We start from the raw sequence: 16,019 nt of genomic DNA on the forward strand, positions 1-16,019 counted from the left end.
ATTTTTTAGAATGAAATACTTCAAACTCTTCTGAAGTTCCTGTTCTTCAATAGTAAATGCTAAATGACACATGCACAAATGATGAACACTTGTAACTAGGATGAAGTATCATTGCTTCTAATTTTAAAAGTTCATTGACTGTCTTCTCTTTATAGCCCCATGAAGCCAGATTTAAGGAATTACTATCATGTTGTTGCTCTGACATGAATGCCCTTTCCCACTACCATCAAGAAACAGTAGTTCCCACACAAGACTGAGAGGGTGAAAAATCAGAGGCACATGCTTAGTAGTTTTCAGATGGGCACAACATGCTGACTCTGCAACAAGCAGCAGTGTGCATACAGAGGAATTCAACTGTTTGAGTCTTCATTATTTGATCAAAACTAAAACTGATTGGGGTAACAAGTTAAAAGGATACTGTCAGATCAGTTTAGACCCAAGATTTAGGATTTTTGAAATTAAGTTTACAGAAAGACTACCATCAAAAGAAATATTGCAACTTTTAAAAAATTCATTGGAAAGTTTATTGTATAACATTACCATCACACTACACTGCTTACATTCCAAAGGTTGCTGCATCCTGCCAACATATATAAACTATAAAGTAAAACTGATTAAAACCAAAATGGATTAGTCTGTTTTCATTTTCCAAACTGAATATAGCAAAAATAAATAAATAAAAAGTAAACAATATCAATGAAGATTAGTACTTTATATTTTAAAAATGCTTCCAATTTGAATAATCTAAGGTATTATTTTTAACACAGCTAAGGAAACCTGTTGAAGACTATATGAATTTTCACCTGACAGTGTCACTTTAAAAGACAAAAAAGGGGAGACAGTGAGAATGGATACATTATATAGCCATCTAGTAGTCAATCATCAGATGCACCTACTTGTGCATGTTGTCCTATTAATATTAATATTTTTATTCCATTTGAAAGCATTTCACAGCTTGTAAAAGTGACAAAACAGCAGCATATCATCATTTTCATGAGTGAAGTGATTTCAGGTGCCCAGCCTGAGATGCGTGGGGGATGCTTTTGAAAATCAGGCCCCCGCAGTTTCAAATTGGGCACCTAACAATCACTGGTTACTTTTGAAAATGCTGGGCTTTCCATATGCGCTCAAAACCTCTCCACATTACTATGATAAAGCACTTCAATCCTGACCTGCAGTGACTACTAATCCAGCAGTATGCTACAAGTACAGTAGACTGAGTCATGGCACATTACAGTCTGGTCAAACATCCCTTTGGAAAAGATGTTTTGTTTAGAACATACAGTAATCTATGTTGAAATGCCAGTCTTCCCAATGCACCATCTTAACCTGTTTGTGTTTTTGTACAGACTTATTTAAAACCAAACAAAATCACCCAGCAGAAAATTTTGACTTTGTTTCCTATAGCCATTTGTTGATAACAAGATGCAGTTTTAACTGCTGTCTGGGATGGTGTTTTAGGGACTGGAGAAAGGCTGGAGGAGCTTATCACAATAAACAATCAGTAGAATGAGAGGTCTGAGGAATAAAAATACAAATATTTTCAATGTTACAAACAATAGCCAAGACAGTTGACTCCAAGACTTACTGTCTTTTGGCAAAACTGTCATGCTGATGCCAGGATCACTAAGCTTGATAAACGGAAGGTTTCCAGACTTCCTATCTTCTTCTCTGATAAGCAAGATATTTTTTGCACATACATTCCCATGAACCAGGCTTTTATCTTCCTGATAAAGATAAATACATTTTTATGTAAATAAACAGGTAAAATCCAGAAGGCATTTAAAAGAAAGTGTTAGTCTAGGAAATTAAATAGATCACATATTGCAGGCAGGAATAAAATGACACCGCTAATTCCTCTCCAACTGGTTAGAAAATTTAAATATTGGTTAAATTATATCCATTATCTATCTAGATTTAAAATTTGGATAGCTTTAATATATGTTCTACAACAGGGGTCGACAACGTTTGGCACGCGGCTCGCCAGGGTAAGCACCCTAGCAGGCCGGTCCAGTTTATTTACCTGCTGACACGGCAGGTTTGGCCGATCGCGGCCCGCACTGGCCACAGTTCGCCGTCCCGGGCCAATGGGGGCGGTGGGAAGCCGCGGCCAGCACATCTCTCGCCCGCACCGCTTCCCGCCGCCCCCATTGGCCCGGGACGGCGAACCGCGGCCAGTGGGGGCCGCGATCGGCCGAACCTGCCACATCAGCAGGTAAATAAACTGGCCCGGCCCGCTAGGGTGCTTACCCTGGCGAGCCGGGTGCCAAACGTTGACGACCCCTGTTCTACAACTAGGCAGACATCAAATAAGGCCTGAAGTATATTAGTAATTTGAAAAAGGCAGCAGCTTTTACTGGTGTTAGCTATTAACACTATTAGAAGGTAATTTATATTGAGCATAGGAAGATGAAGGGGGGAAATGGTAGGCATGATTCCTGGAAGAAGTTATTTTTAAGTTGGGATTTCCAAGGGGGAGAGAGGGGACCATTTGGCAAACAAAACAGGACAAAATAAGAGCTGTTTATGGAGCAGCATGAGAGAAGGAATGACACCAACACAGTAATAGAGAAGAAAAGGATACAGTCCGGGGAGAAGATTTAGAGGAGGGTAAGGAGAAAGCAGAAGAATAGTGGGACACAAGAGGCAAGATTAAGAAGGAGAAAAATTATGTAGAGCATTGAAGGGGCTTGCAAAGTTCTGTCCTTACATATGCACTAACCTCCTTGATTGAAATGGGAGCAGCCTGCGTGTATCTGAGAGCAGAATTTGGCCTAGAATCTTGTAAGTGGCTAACTCTCAGATGGGACTAATTCTGTCCCCTCTTCTGCTTTCAAGTCCCTTTTAACTTCAGTAGGAATACTGCTCACAGATCAGCCCTTAATTATAGCAGGGCTGGTAGCACCGTCCATTATTAAGGTTGCCCAACACCTCCCATTATAAGGCCCTATGCCCAGTTGCTTATAACTTTATGAAACTTTAACTGTCAGGGGTGAAATTTTTCATGCCCGATGTCTGCCTCAGGCTCAATTTTCTTGGACAATTTCAGCCAGAATGGTTCAGTTGTTTTTGAGAAGGATAAGAAAATATACATTACTTCGCCCAAGTTAAAAAATTAAGACCTTTCACCTGAAATGCTCTACTACCTCTGTGCTTTGGAGCAGGGACTTGAAATTTGGCAGGAGTGGCATGTGTGTCAGAGATGTATGTACCTTTTGCCATCCTCATGAAAATCCACCCAAATTTGCCCTGGTTATAAGCCTTTGAAAAAAATCAGTTTGCACATGCAGTAAAGACTTCTTCAACATTAACAGCTAAAATCTCCACAAACTGCATCCTCATTGAGCGTGCTGGAGCCTCTCACAGCTCCTAGTGCCGACTAACTGTGCATGCACCATCCCCACAGATTAGCTAAACATGCTCCGGCTCAGAAGGGCTTTCCCTGTAACTTATACTCTGAACCGTGATGGGGCTGGGAGCTAGAACTGAGAGCAGGGCCCATCTCTCCTATGCCTCAAATGACCCTCCCTGCTGGCACCACAGAGGGGGAAGTCATCTGAATTGCGAGAGAGAAAGGAGTAGATTGGGACAAGGAGTCTGGTGAGACTGGGACTGGAGGAGAGAAACTGGGACTGGGAGTTGGAGGGGGAAACTCGGATTAGTTGGGCAAGGAGCCTGGGACTGGGTGTGGAGAGCAGAGATTCTGACTCAAAGAAAACTCAGAGGAGGAGATGGCTGGGGAAAAAAAGACGGACTGGGATGAAAAGCCTGAGGAGTAGGGTCTTGGATTGGGAAGGCAAGGAGATTGGGACTGTCACAAGTAGCCAGCAGTGAGGAAGAGAAAGGAGTGGGACAGGAACAGGTTGATGGGGATGGAACAGAAGAAATCAGCTTGGTGGAATGTGCAAAAGTCTGTGCCCACCAGAACACACTCCCCTCCAGAGCCTGGAATGGAACCCAGGACAGCTGAGTCTCACCAGTCTTCTGGTGCCAGCAAATATCTGTGAAACCCACTATCAAGGCAAGTGTCTCATCTCCCTTTAGTGCTGGTTCACACAGTGGATGACAATCTACTAGTGGTAGCAGTTACTCCGTTACCTCTAGTGCCAGATGTCTGTCAGGTGGATCTAAAGATTCCAACCCTACTGAGGAACCATATGATGGAATTTCGGTTTTTTCAGTTTGCTTTTTTTTTTAAAAAAAAACCTAGGAAATCATATACAAAAGGCTATGCTAGAAGAATATTATGAAGGTTGCAAAGTCAAACACTCAGAAATCAGAAAATACCAGAATTAAGGCTGCCTGTGCAACCTTAATTCAGCTCCCTTATTCGTATGCATTATGATATAGTCTTTAATTACATAAACACATACTTTTTTTTCCACAGGTCCCCTGCTTCATTTAGTGAATAGGATGGATCTGCTCTGGGCATGAATCAGGACTTCATGGTAAAGGAGGCTGCTTTTCGTAAGACCTCTGCCCCATTTGTTACAGAATTTGGAAGGTGTGTAGTGAATGAGGTAGGGGATTGCAGAAAATAAAGGGAGGGTCTTATGGTTAAGACAGTTGAATGCTGCCCTAATGGACACTTTTGACCTCTCTCTCTCTGTATGCCACAGCTTCCCAGCCATCAAATGGGGATAAGGATGTTGTGAGGATAAATTAATTAACGTTTGTGACGCACTCAGGTACTATACCAATAAGCCAGTGGCAGGCAACCTGTGGCCTGCACGCGGCCTGTCAGGGTAATCCGCTGGCAAGCCGCGAGACAGTGTTTACATTGACCGCCCACAGGCACGGCCGCCCGCAGCTCCCAGTGGCCGTGGTTCGCCATTCCCAGCCAATGGAAGCTGTGGGAAGCACAGGCTGGCTGCTGCTTCCCACAGCTCCCATTGACCGGGAACTGTGAACCGTGGCCACTGGGAGCTCCGGGCAGCCGTGCCTGCGGACGGTCAATGTAAACCCTGTCTTGTGGTCTGCCAGCGGATTACCCTGATGGGCCGCGTGCAGCCTGTGGGCCTCAGGTTGCCTACCACTGTAATAAGTGCTATAGAAAAGCTTATGACAGAATTAATAATGCTGTCTTCAGAGTAGTGTATGAACAGTGTCCAGTAATTAGGCCTACGTCCACAAATTGAACAATAAGGAGAAAACAAAATACTGAATTAGCTGCTCATTAACTGAACACTGTCCATTCTGTGAACTGAATGAGGCATGGATCCTGAGGAAAAAATAGTATGTGATTATGTAATTAAAGACTATCTTCATGCGTACTCACAAAGGGGCTGAACTAGGTTGCACAGGCAGCCTTAATTCTGGCATTTCCTAACTTTTGAGTGCTTGACTGCATAAAAATCTTTTAATGTAGATTTTTGTGTGTGTTTGTATAATATGTATAGATAATAAACCAAGCATATGAATTTGACCATCAACTAAAAAAGAAAAAAACGACTTACCAGAAAATGCATGGCCAATGCCAACTGTTTGGCAACTTCCAATTTCCACAAGATATTGATAGAATTTTTGTGTTTTTTCAAATATGTGTCCAAGGATCCGAATCTGACATATTCCTGCACCAGGATATCTGATTTAAAGTGTTTAAAAGGTAAAAAGACTGTTTAATTTTTCATTCTTGCTTTATAAACATACTGCTACTACTAAGAAACAGATCCAATTTTTAACACCTCCCCCTACCTTGTGACAATAAAAGTAATGTGGTTTCAAGTTAGCATCATAATGTATAAGTATATCAATGTCATATTGCATTAATAAAACAATCATTTCAACTCAGTCACTTTGCAGTTGTTTACAAACTTTCTTCTTCTTTTTTTAAATCTAAAGTTTCATCCTGCTGAATTGAAGTGTTGTTGGTTCTGCTATTGAAACACATTCTTTGTTGGAACAACAGAAGTTCCCCTCTGAAAACAAACTGTGCTAACAGCTTATCTTGTGTAGGCACAGCCGTAAGAAGAGGCCCTTTCCCCACAGCCTGCCTGTATTAATCTGGCAACACTTGCTTAAACAGTCTTCTAGTCAAGGACCCAGGAAGCCATATAGCACAGCTGCATGGTTGCCACTGTCTCAGTGGTTTATTTTTTTAGAAACAAATAATTTAAAGTGAAGTGAAATGATCCTGAGCTTCTGCTTTCAATTGTATTAATGTTCCTCATTTGGACTCCAAACACAATGAAACCTATTGTAACCACAGTGTGTTTCCTGCTTTATAATGCAAAAACTGGCTTGCAACTTAGTCTTTTAGAGAACATGCAGTGCTTTCAGAACTATACAAAATAAATTTTACTTAGATCTGTAGCAGACTTATCTGAATTAAATGTAGTTGTTGCTAACATAAGGGACTGGCCTCCTCTCAGTAGACTAAGGAAGTTACCTATGTAAATCTCCCATATCTTTAGAAGTAGATAGACTACAGAGTCTAATTATGAGTTTAAAGATAAATTACTATACTTATAAACAAGCTGTCTGAAGATAAAATTCCCTACTGATACAGTACATTATACAACAATTGAAGTGTCTATGCTAACACCACCACAAGTGAACTGGGAAACCAAGGAGAATATTTACTGAATATTAAGATACAGCTACAAGAATGCTATAGCCAGGGTGCTCGGAAGTATAACAATACATATGTAACATTATGTTACAAAATGTGAAAGCTAATCCCAGAAATCCCAGAAGGTTTCTACTTCTATTTTCCAAGGACAAGCACAGTTGAAGACAGATCGTGTAAAACATTTATGTTTTAAGTAGAAGCCTAATAGTAAAAGGACGTAGGGTGGGTTATCAGAGCAATACAACTAGGTAAAGTGGAGTCTACCAATCCTCACCCTCTTGCAAGAAAACCTGCTTCTGTTCTTAGGAACTTCAGAGAAAATCATGTGTATATGGAGATGTTTTAAACTTTTGTTTATTTCTTAAATGTTGAAATGGCAAACATCTTTGTGAAATGTATTCTTACAGATATGTTAGATAAATGCAAAGCTCTTAATACAGCTTCTAATGTCATTGCTATTAAAATGGTAAAAAGCTTTATGTATTAGCATGGAATCTAATGATCTTGCTAAAGTAGTGTAAAAAGCCAGTTAAGTACAGAATATTTATATTATAGGGGAATTAATTACTGGCAGTGGCAAACCCTCAACCAACTTCAGAAGACCAGAATAATCATTCCGAAGTCAACACCTTTTAATTATTTAAGCTCAAGACTTTGTAAGAGTTATTTAAATTTAAGAAGACTATTCTGACAACTAAAAACTTTTCTATAAAAAAAAAAGAAGAAAAGAGTATATGGACTTTTTAAAAAAACAGAATTTAATTTCCTGTTAAACTCTAAACAAAACTGAAAGACTCTCTCAGAAAATGGACTGAATAAAAAGAGTTAAAACTAATTTTAAAAGTTATCTGGAATAGATCTTCCCTGTCCCAAGAAGCACAAAGGCAGGAAGAAATGCTGCATATTCATTAGGCAGACTGCACATTCAAGAGCTGAAGGTGTCACCTAAGCCAACCCCCCAAGGTATGAAGCCAACCAAAGAGCAACAGCAACCAATTTTGAATCTAAACAAGCCTGAAAGAGGAGCGTTTTCCTATAATGTCATGAAAATTGGAAGGAGAAGGGTATACAAACTCTGAAGTGAGCACCCTTTCCATCACACGTATCCTCGGCTATCCTGCTCAAAATAGCACTCCACAAGCAAGCTGCCACAGACAGAGAAGACTCAAGAATAAACCAACCCAAGGATACCTCCCCCCCAAGCCTTCAACATCGACTGGTGAGAGAAAGTTAACTAAGACTCTAAGGGATCTTGTAATAATTGTATTGGGATATGAAAATACTGGTGTAACTTAAATTACTGTTTCTCCTATGCAGTGTAGTTGTAGCCATGTCGGTCCCAGGATATTAGAGACACAAAGTGGGTGATGTGATATCTTTTATTATTGGTCCAATAGAAGATATTACCTCACCTACCCTGTCTGTTTCTCCTGTTAATCACCAGATGGTTAGACCATGTATTCCTGGACAAGAGACTAATTTTGGGAAACAATATACTTTGGTCTTAACTTATCAAGAAGAAAGCACCCCCCAAAGGTGATTGACTCTCAAGGATTTAATCTCTGTTAAAAACTCTATACGTCTATCTGTGGAGATGAGTTTGTAATAGAAGTCACTAGTCTATCACGTGTATTCTGTCATTTGTATTGTTTTGTTTAATGTTTCTTTTCCTTTCTTTAATAATAAAACAACCATAGTTAGTGATTGTGATTTTTTGCTTGGTCTTGATCATGGTAGCCAGTAAGCTACATACCCCGCACCCCACCCCGTGCGACTAAGTAGTGGGAGTCACATCCCTTAGTTGGCAGTAAGAGAAACAGTTAGTAAGAGCTGGCCTACCATTTCTTGTTTCTCTTGACTAAATATTTTTAGTAATTATTAAAATAAAATTACTTGACATCCAACAATTTAAAATGATCCCTTTCCACCCCACAAAATGATGTTAAAATAACTTTGAGAATCAAACACAAACATAAGGGCCATTGTTCTCAACCGGTGGAGTCCTGCCCTCCTACACTGCTAAATGGGATAGTGGGTCCCAGTGTAGAAAAGGTTGAGAACCACTGATTTATACTATTTATTTCATGTTGTTTCTCTCATCATGAAAGCTCTAGACAAGCTGCAAAGCAAGGATAAGGCTTTTCTGAGCAGTCAAGGAAAATATATGGGCATTTACATTTTATGATGCAGATAAGTAGGATTTAGGATCTTAAACAACTTTGCTTACAAAATCATTGCAGATCCCCTTTAACTGAATTCAGGGGACATCTTGCAGAATGTTGAGCTCTTCATTACTCCCATGATCAAACAAAAAAAGGGATTCCGACACTTACTGTTACTATAAAATGTTTTATTTTGTTAAAAAAATGGGAATCTCAGAAAGAAAACAATATGATGCTAAAATAACTTAGAAAAGCCACATGAAAAACTAAAACAGAAAACCAAAGTTTATTTAGCAAAACCTGGCCTCTATGCCTTTGGTCTGAATAAAAGGAGTGGAGGGTAAAAAATGACCCCAAGATAAGGGATCTACTAACACTAATCTACCTTAAGACAATATACACATACAAAAACAGGAGAACTAGCTCATATAAAAGCCTGGCGTATGAGGGAATACATAAATAAAATCTAGAACAACAATCTGAAGTTGCTTTAAAAAAGTTACTAAGGACATGCTACATACCCATATACAGTTCCTAGGATGATTTTTTACTGGAGGGAAGGTAGGAGGGGGGCAGAGTTCTATTGAAATAAGGGGCCACATTTTCAGAACTAGTTGCCTAAACTACACCTTCCAAAATTGTATTTGTCCCCACAAAATCAGCATTTGGTCATGTGCAAAGGGTAACAGTCAAGACTTTTTGCAGGGCAAATGGTGATTTGCTTGAACAATCAGGCACCTATGCTCACCATTGATCACTATGGACATGCAAATACAGGTGGACAAATTGTGGAAACCATTTTGTCAGCTGATTCTGAAAAGCTGGCTCTTAAAAGCCTTTGCCAGTCTCTACAGATGTATTAGCAAATCCTTCACAAAAGGTTACACTGCATATTCCCACAACCTGTTCAAATTTCCTATGATGCTTGCTGATGTCACTTACTCCTGAGTGACAAAAAAATAAAAATTCTGCACCAAAAAATTAAAAATCTGCACACAATATTTTAAAATTCTGCAAATTTTATTTGCCAAATAAATGTGGAGGCCCCAGCATGGCACTGGGGAGCACAGGCCACTGGCTGCACAGAGGTGGGAAATCACTGTGCAGCTCCCCACCAGGACACGGACTCAGCAGTGAGGCTGCACCCAACCCTGAAACAGCAAGGACCAGGCCTGCCCCAAGAACACCCCAGGGCCCTGCCCCTCCATGTGGGCAGGCAGGCTCAGCAAGGCAGGATTCAAGTATGGAGGGGCTTAATGTGGGGAGATCCAGATGTGGGTTGAGAGGGTTCTATGAGGGGTAATCTGGGTGTGGGCGGATCAGTGGGGCATCCAGGTGCGGGGTGGATCTGGATGCATAGGAGCTTGTTGGGGGGTTCTGGATGCAAGGGTAATGGGACTCTGCAGGGGGTCCAGGTGAAGTTGGTTGGGCCTAGGCATGGGGGGGGGGTCTGGGTGTGTGTGTGGGGGTATAGAGCTCGGCAGGGGGTCTGGGTGTGGGGCCTCCGTGGGGGGTCTAGATGCTGGGGGAGTGGGGCTCATTTCGGGGGAGGTTCTGAGTGAAGGGGGGGTGAGGCTTGGCGGGAGGGTCTGGGTATGAGGTCTGGATGCACAGGGGTTAGGTGGATGGGGGAGCAGCTCCCTGTACAGGGATCCCTCCCCCTGCAGCTGAGGAGCGATGGGTGCAGGAAGCAGGTGGAGTCTGCAGAGCTTCCTGCAGCCAGGGGAGAAATCTGGGGGTGGGTCTGACCCCGCCCTGGATGCCATGCAGGGGAAGAGGAAGGCCCATCCTCCCCAGCCCAGCTGGGACTAGCAGCTGAGCCCAGCACAAGGTCGAAGCCACCAGCTGGGTCTTCCCCAGTCACACCTCCTGCCCCACAGTGATTTACCTCTCTGCTGGCTGCCCTGAGCATCCAAAACATACTGCTTGGGAGGGTTGCATGACCGCTCTTGTGGCTTCCCTTTGCTTCCCTGTCAGAAAGTCATTTTTCTGCAGGGAAGCAAAGAAATCTCAAGGGGGCATAAATTCTGCGCATGCACAGTGGCACAGAATTCCCCCAGGAGTAACTGTCACTCTTTCACAAGAATGCCTGCAGAGCCACCCCTGTACGACTAGGATGCAAATACATTTTGCAGCAGGCTTTTACACAATATCAGGAACAGAAACTGTAATGAGAGCTGTCTGAAATTATATAAATATAATTGATTTTACTTACTCTCCTCCCCACAGACACATACTCCATAATTCAATACCAAGTGCTTGTAAGAAAGCTGGCTCATCATGCTTGCTGCCTCAAAGAAAGACTGCAAGTGCAAGGCAGAGAGAATGATAATCAGTGAAGAAAAATCAACTGTTAAATTATTTGGAATTAAACATATTAAAACCACCCACATTTTCACATTGCTTTAATTCCTAACTTACTGCAAGAAAATTGCATAACTGATTCCATCTTGTTGGCTTGTGCAGTGACTTTTTTTTAGTAACTGTTTTATCCACAGTGCATACATGGTTTAGTCAGCAATCTAATTTCTTGGTGATAGGAAAAACATCGGTGGACAAGAATGTTTTATACATACAGAAAGCGAGCAGCGCCCATAGGGAATCTCTTTTAACCTATGGCAGATATCTGAACTCCACAAAAAGATGGCCATAAACAACAAATGGAAGGTGGTTAACTGCTCACAAATTTTGAACTAGAGTATTTCATTGCATTTGCATATAGTGTATTGGATCAAAGGTGAAATCTGGGGCCAAATTCTCTCCCTGGATCCGGCCCCTTTCTGCTGCTCAGGAGGTGCAAAGGACCCTAACACTCGCCATATTTGGTCAGCTGAGAATTCTCCCCGGGGTGTGGGGGTGTGGAGGGGTGAAGCTCTCAGAAGGTGTGAAGCCATGACAGCTGGCCCCTGCACCAGTCCCCCTGGTCCAAGTGTAGAGTACCAGGGGTAGAAGTGGGCAAAACTGGAACACCGCTGCATTCTGGCATTTCTCAGCACGTGGATGGATGTGGTTCCTTGGGGACCACTGTCAGATGGTGTAGGTTAGTTACAGCAGTCCCTAGGCCACAGCCTGAGGTGCAGCTGTGCAAGGCAGAGAATAAGAGAGCCTTAAACTGGCTTCCTGACAGTCTACTCACCTCTCCTGCACAAAATTATGCTTGGTGCAGGAAAGAATCTGACTCTGGATTAAACTGAACTGTAATCATCTACCATATAACACCATCTTAAGTTGTTCATGGTAACAAAGAACAGTAATTGTTTACAGACAACAATCAATAAACATATTACCCAAGAACCAGACAAACCTCAGAGTAATTTCTGTGCACTTTATCCAGCACTTTTAAGAGGACTTCAGTTTGATGGAGCTCGCCGTAGTCTCCCACTTCTTTCCTTACACCTTTGAAAATCTTAGTAAAGGTGCCCTGCCCAAGGCTCTCATTCTAAAATATAAAAAAGATAGGGGTAACAGGGAAGGAGCAGTCAGACAACCTTCTCTGTCAATTCTGATCACTTAAAGTTCTCCATAAATAATGGATGTAGAAAACTTTTAAAGCTAATACAATCAGTTAAAGAGTCAGATGACCGGGAGTGAGGAATAACTATACTGGAAAGAGTTTAAACTAAATATTTGATTAGATGAAGGTTCTCCCCCCCCCCCCTTGACTGTTTGGGGACCTCTGGGGACAGGTGGTTGCAAGAACCCATAGGGAAGGAAACTGGAGGCTGGGAGTATAAAGAATTTGGGCCTCTATAGGTGGAGAAAACAGTGGGTGATGCAATAAAAAGGAAAGTCATTTTTATAAAAACAAAAACTTTGTTTATTATTAAAGGGACATCCAAATTTAGAACTTTTTTTTTAAATTCTCACTCAAGAACTACTGTAGCAAAATGTGTTGCTGCAATTAAGTCTATTTTAAATGGCATCCAAACAGGAACTAGCTTTTCAGAACTCTGTGTGCAACTGTCCATGAAAATGGCCAGCTAGATGCAACTGGTGAACTTACAAATATCAAGTCCTCATTCCGGATTTTGTGAAAGACCATTTGGTTGACATTATTGTGTCTCTGCAATGTGGGCGATGTAGGTACATCAGAAATACCATTGCTCCTGAAGACTAGAAGATTTGACTTATCTGGGGGGGGGGGGGGGGAAGAAGGTAGGAGTGGAAGGAAAAAAACAAACACAAAAACCAGAGAACATCTCTGTTAAAGACTTATCACAATGTTGTTTCAACAGAATTATTAATTTAAAGTGTAAATCTACTGTGATAAGAAGTTTAATCTGGATACCATAGCAGGGAGAGAACAATTTGTTTAATAAATAACACAGTATTACAGGACTTAATCAAACAAATGTCAAACCTGGATCTTTCTGACTAGAGATAACACTCTGGTTCTCTTTCTTCTTTCTCCTGATTATTAAAGTTTCTGAAGCACTCTTATTTTTGACAAGTACAGCATTACAATGCTGAAAACATTCCACACCACTTTTCATGGTACATCATGTGCATTTTAGAATAAGAAATGGCAAATTTAGCAGCTCTTTCATGATACAAACCTATAGCTAAACACTTGATCAGATAAGAAATGCTGTTAAATGCAATTTTTCAATCATTAAGAGGCCAGTTTTACTTTCAGTCGGGACAGCTGCAAGCTGGGATGGTCATGCTTTGTGGAAGGGGATCACAGCATTGTGAGTAACTTCTTACAAACCAAGGCAAACCCAAGCTGACACTAGCACTGAAATCTCAATGACTAAGGAGATGAAAATGTCTGTCAGGCAAATATACTGACCTGCTAATTTCTCTTTCAAAAAATCAATTAACCTGAAAATAATTAGACATGTTTCTGTTTATAAGTCTTACCTTTTGGTTTTGGAGGGCAGCATTTGGTAAACTGGAAAATGATGTTGTCTGAACGGACCGTTTCTGTCTGATAGCAATTCAACAGATCCTTAAGGTTACCAAAACTTCTCTTCGTTCCACTAAGATTATACTCTCCAGTCTCATTTTTTGTTATTAAGCAGTGCTTATACTCAGCGACACCATCCCGCTATAGAGATTTTTAATTAGAAAAGGAAAGACCAACACATACAAGTTAAAAATGTAAACAATTTATGTACACTCAATTTATTAAAAGAGAAAAATTCTCAAGTAACATGTTACTGTCATTTGATATTTTAATCCCAGTATCTAGTAAAATGAGAAGACACTAATAAGGCTAGTAAGGGACTATTTCTATCACTGGAAGTGTTGATTGGCTATCGGGAGCTAATCAACATTAGCTATCGGGACTGCAACCAAGAGATTTAAAAGCAAAGAGAGTGAATGGACCCAGTTATAAGTGAGTCTTTCATTGCTACTAACATAAGTTATGTCATGCAACAAAAGTGAAGAGGTGGAAATGTAACGTTGCAAGAACCCTCACACATCTTGAGTGCTCAAACAGAAAACTTATTAGCAATGGTGAAATGTATTTTGTAGTGCTGTGCACTGATGCAGGTATGGTTCTTATGACAGGCACCTTACAAAGACCTAGGCTAGATTCCTATTTTTGTTGTTTACAGCATAGTTCTAACTCCAAGCTGAAACTTGGCACACAGTCTCAACACACAGCACATTTCTTTAAGTCAAACTTTCAAAATGTCCAGTTGTCCATTTCTAATTTATAGAAGCTCCTATATTGCTGTCACATGCCGTTTCTTTACAACACTGTGGAAAACATACCAATGAATACCAAATCACAGCAGCTCTCTAACTGTTTGCTTGGAAAAACTAAAGCAAGAAATGATACAAACTTGCTCTGAATGGCGGATGATCTTACCAGATCAGCTAAAAGAAACTCTCTTTCACACGCAGCTTTCCTTTCTGAAAGAAAAGCCTAAATATGCTCAGTGAATGAGCAGTGCAATTCTATAAAACATTTCTTTCTCCACTGATTATATTTCCCTGAGGTGGCAAAGATTCCTATGTTTCTAAGACAGTAGTTGATACTTTTCCATCTACGCAGCAGCATTGTTGTGGTGTCATCTGCTGAAATGTGCACAGCTTTGAAGGTATGTGTTACAGTAGCTAACTAACTGCTGCAAGCCAGTATGAAAGCTCACACACTATTTTTTGGTATACCTCACCAAAGAAGAAGCTACTGTTTTTTTATATTTTTGAAATTTTGGTAGAAGAGGCCGATGTACTGATAATTTTGTGATTTTTTCACATAAACCAAAACAAACCAAATTATACAGTAATAAATAGCATGTAAATAAAAAAAGTATTGTGAACCGCAATGACATTAATGAATAGGAGAATACATAGCTCATGTAACAGAAGATACAAACTCAACGATTTACTGTATGTAAATGAAAAATAAATCATGCAGCAGTGCTCTCTGCTTTAGTGCAATACAGGCTACAGTTACTGCTCAGTGCAGTACACTGACCTCTATGGCAAAGGTGAGGAAGTATTTCTTAAAATCTTTAGGACTGCAACGAAGAACATAGTAGCCAGTCTGATTGCCTGCTTTCCTCAGTTTATTGGTAGCAAAGTCCATGCTATAATAAAAAGAAAAAATGTTTACTACTGTACAATTTCAGAAAGCAAAACAGCAGAGATTTTGAGCAATGACACCATTATTAGAAAGCATTAGTTATGTCAACAGTGGGTATCTAATAGAAGGACTGTATCTATCTATCTATGTGCTATGGTGTTTGCTTTTTAAAACACCAGGGCTTTGTTCTGTTAGCAACAGTATTATATGCGGGTAAGGAAACATGCCTATCAAGGACAAGCAGCTCACAGGAGAAAGAAAAACTGGTAAAAAAAAAAAAAAAAATGTACTGAATCATCCATCAATGGAAACTGATTTTTCCTGGGAAATCAAGTAACTATATAGCATCTTTGCTATGATTATCTAACTATCCATGTCTTGTTCGAGGGATTATGAATAAGGCTAAGATTTTGTCACGTAAGTCACAGATTCCGTGACTTCCAGAGACCTCCGTGATTTGTGCCCGTGGTGCCTGGGAGCTGCAGGGTCCCCTCGCCACCTGTGGTGGCTGGGAACTGTGGGGGCCCCGAGCTCCCAGTCACAGCAGGTGATGGGGGTGCCCCACAGCTCCCGACTGCTGTGGGCAGTGAGGCCCCCAGGAACTTCCAGCTGCTGCGGGCAACGGGGGTGCCCTGGAGCTCAGAGCCACGGGTGGTGGGGGGACCCCACAGCTCCAAGCTGGGGCCCTCCAAGGTGGTGTGGCTCCACATTTTCTCATGCGTATTTTTAATAAAAGTCACGGATA

At 41.1% G+C, this 16,019-nt stretch overlaps 1 protein-coding gene across 1 annotated transcript in view; it reads right to left on the minus strand.

Moving 5' to 3' along the window:
* The window catches only part of JAK2 (Janus kinase 2), a 147,046-nt gene that overhangs the window by 24,432 nt on the left and 106,595 nt on the right, over nucleotides 1-16,019 (minus strand). Inside the window, exons 9-15 of the mRNA XM_065406323.1 lie at nucleotides 15,167-15,278; nucleotides 13,597-13,783; nucleotides 12,737-12,864; nucleotides 12,038-12,172; nucleotides 10,949-11,036; nucleotides 5,457-5,584; nucleotides 1,589-1,727 (exon numbers count right to left, since the gene is read on the minus strand). Of these exons, the coding sequence (XP_065262395.1) occupies nucleotides 1,589-1,727; nucleotides 5,457-5,584; nucleotides 10,949-11,036; nucleotides 12,038-12,172; nucleotides 12,737-12,864; nucleotides 13,597-13,783; nucleotides 15,167-15,278 (917 nt within the window). The remainder of the gene's footprint in view (nucleotides 1-1,588; nucleotides 1,728-5,456; nucleotides 5,585-10,948; nucleotides 11,037-12,037; nucleotides 12,173-12,736; nucleotides 12,865-13,596; nucleotides 13,784-15,166; nucleotides 15,279-16,019) is intronic.

The sequence above is a fragment of the Emys orbicularis genome, chromosome 6 (genome assembly GCF_028017835.1).
Source record: "Emys orbicularis isolate rEmyOrb1 chromosome 6, rEmyOrb1.hap1, whole genome shotgun sequence".
Lineage (NCBI taxonomy): Eukaryota > Metazoa > Chordata > Testudines > Emydidae > Emys > Emys orbicularis.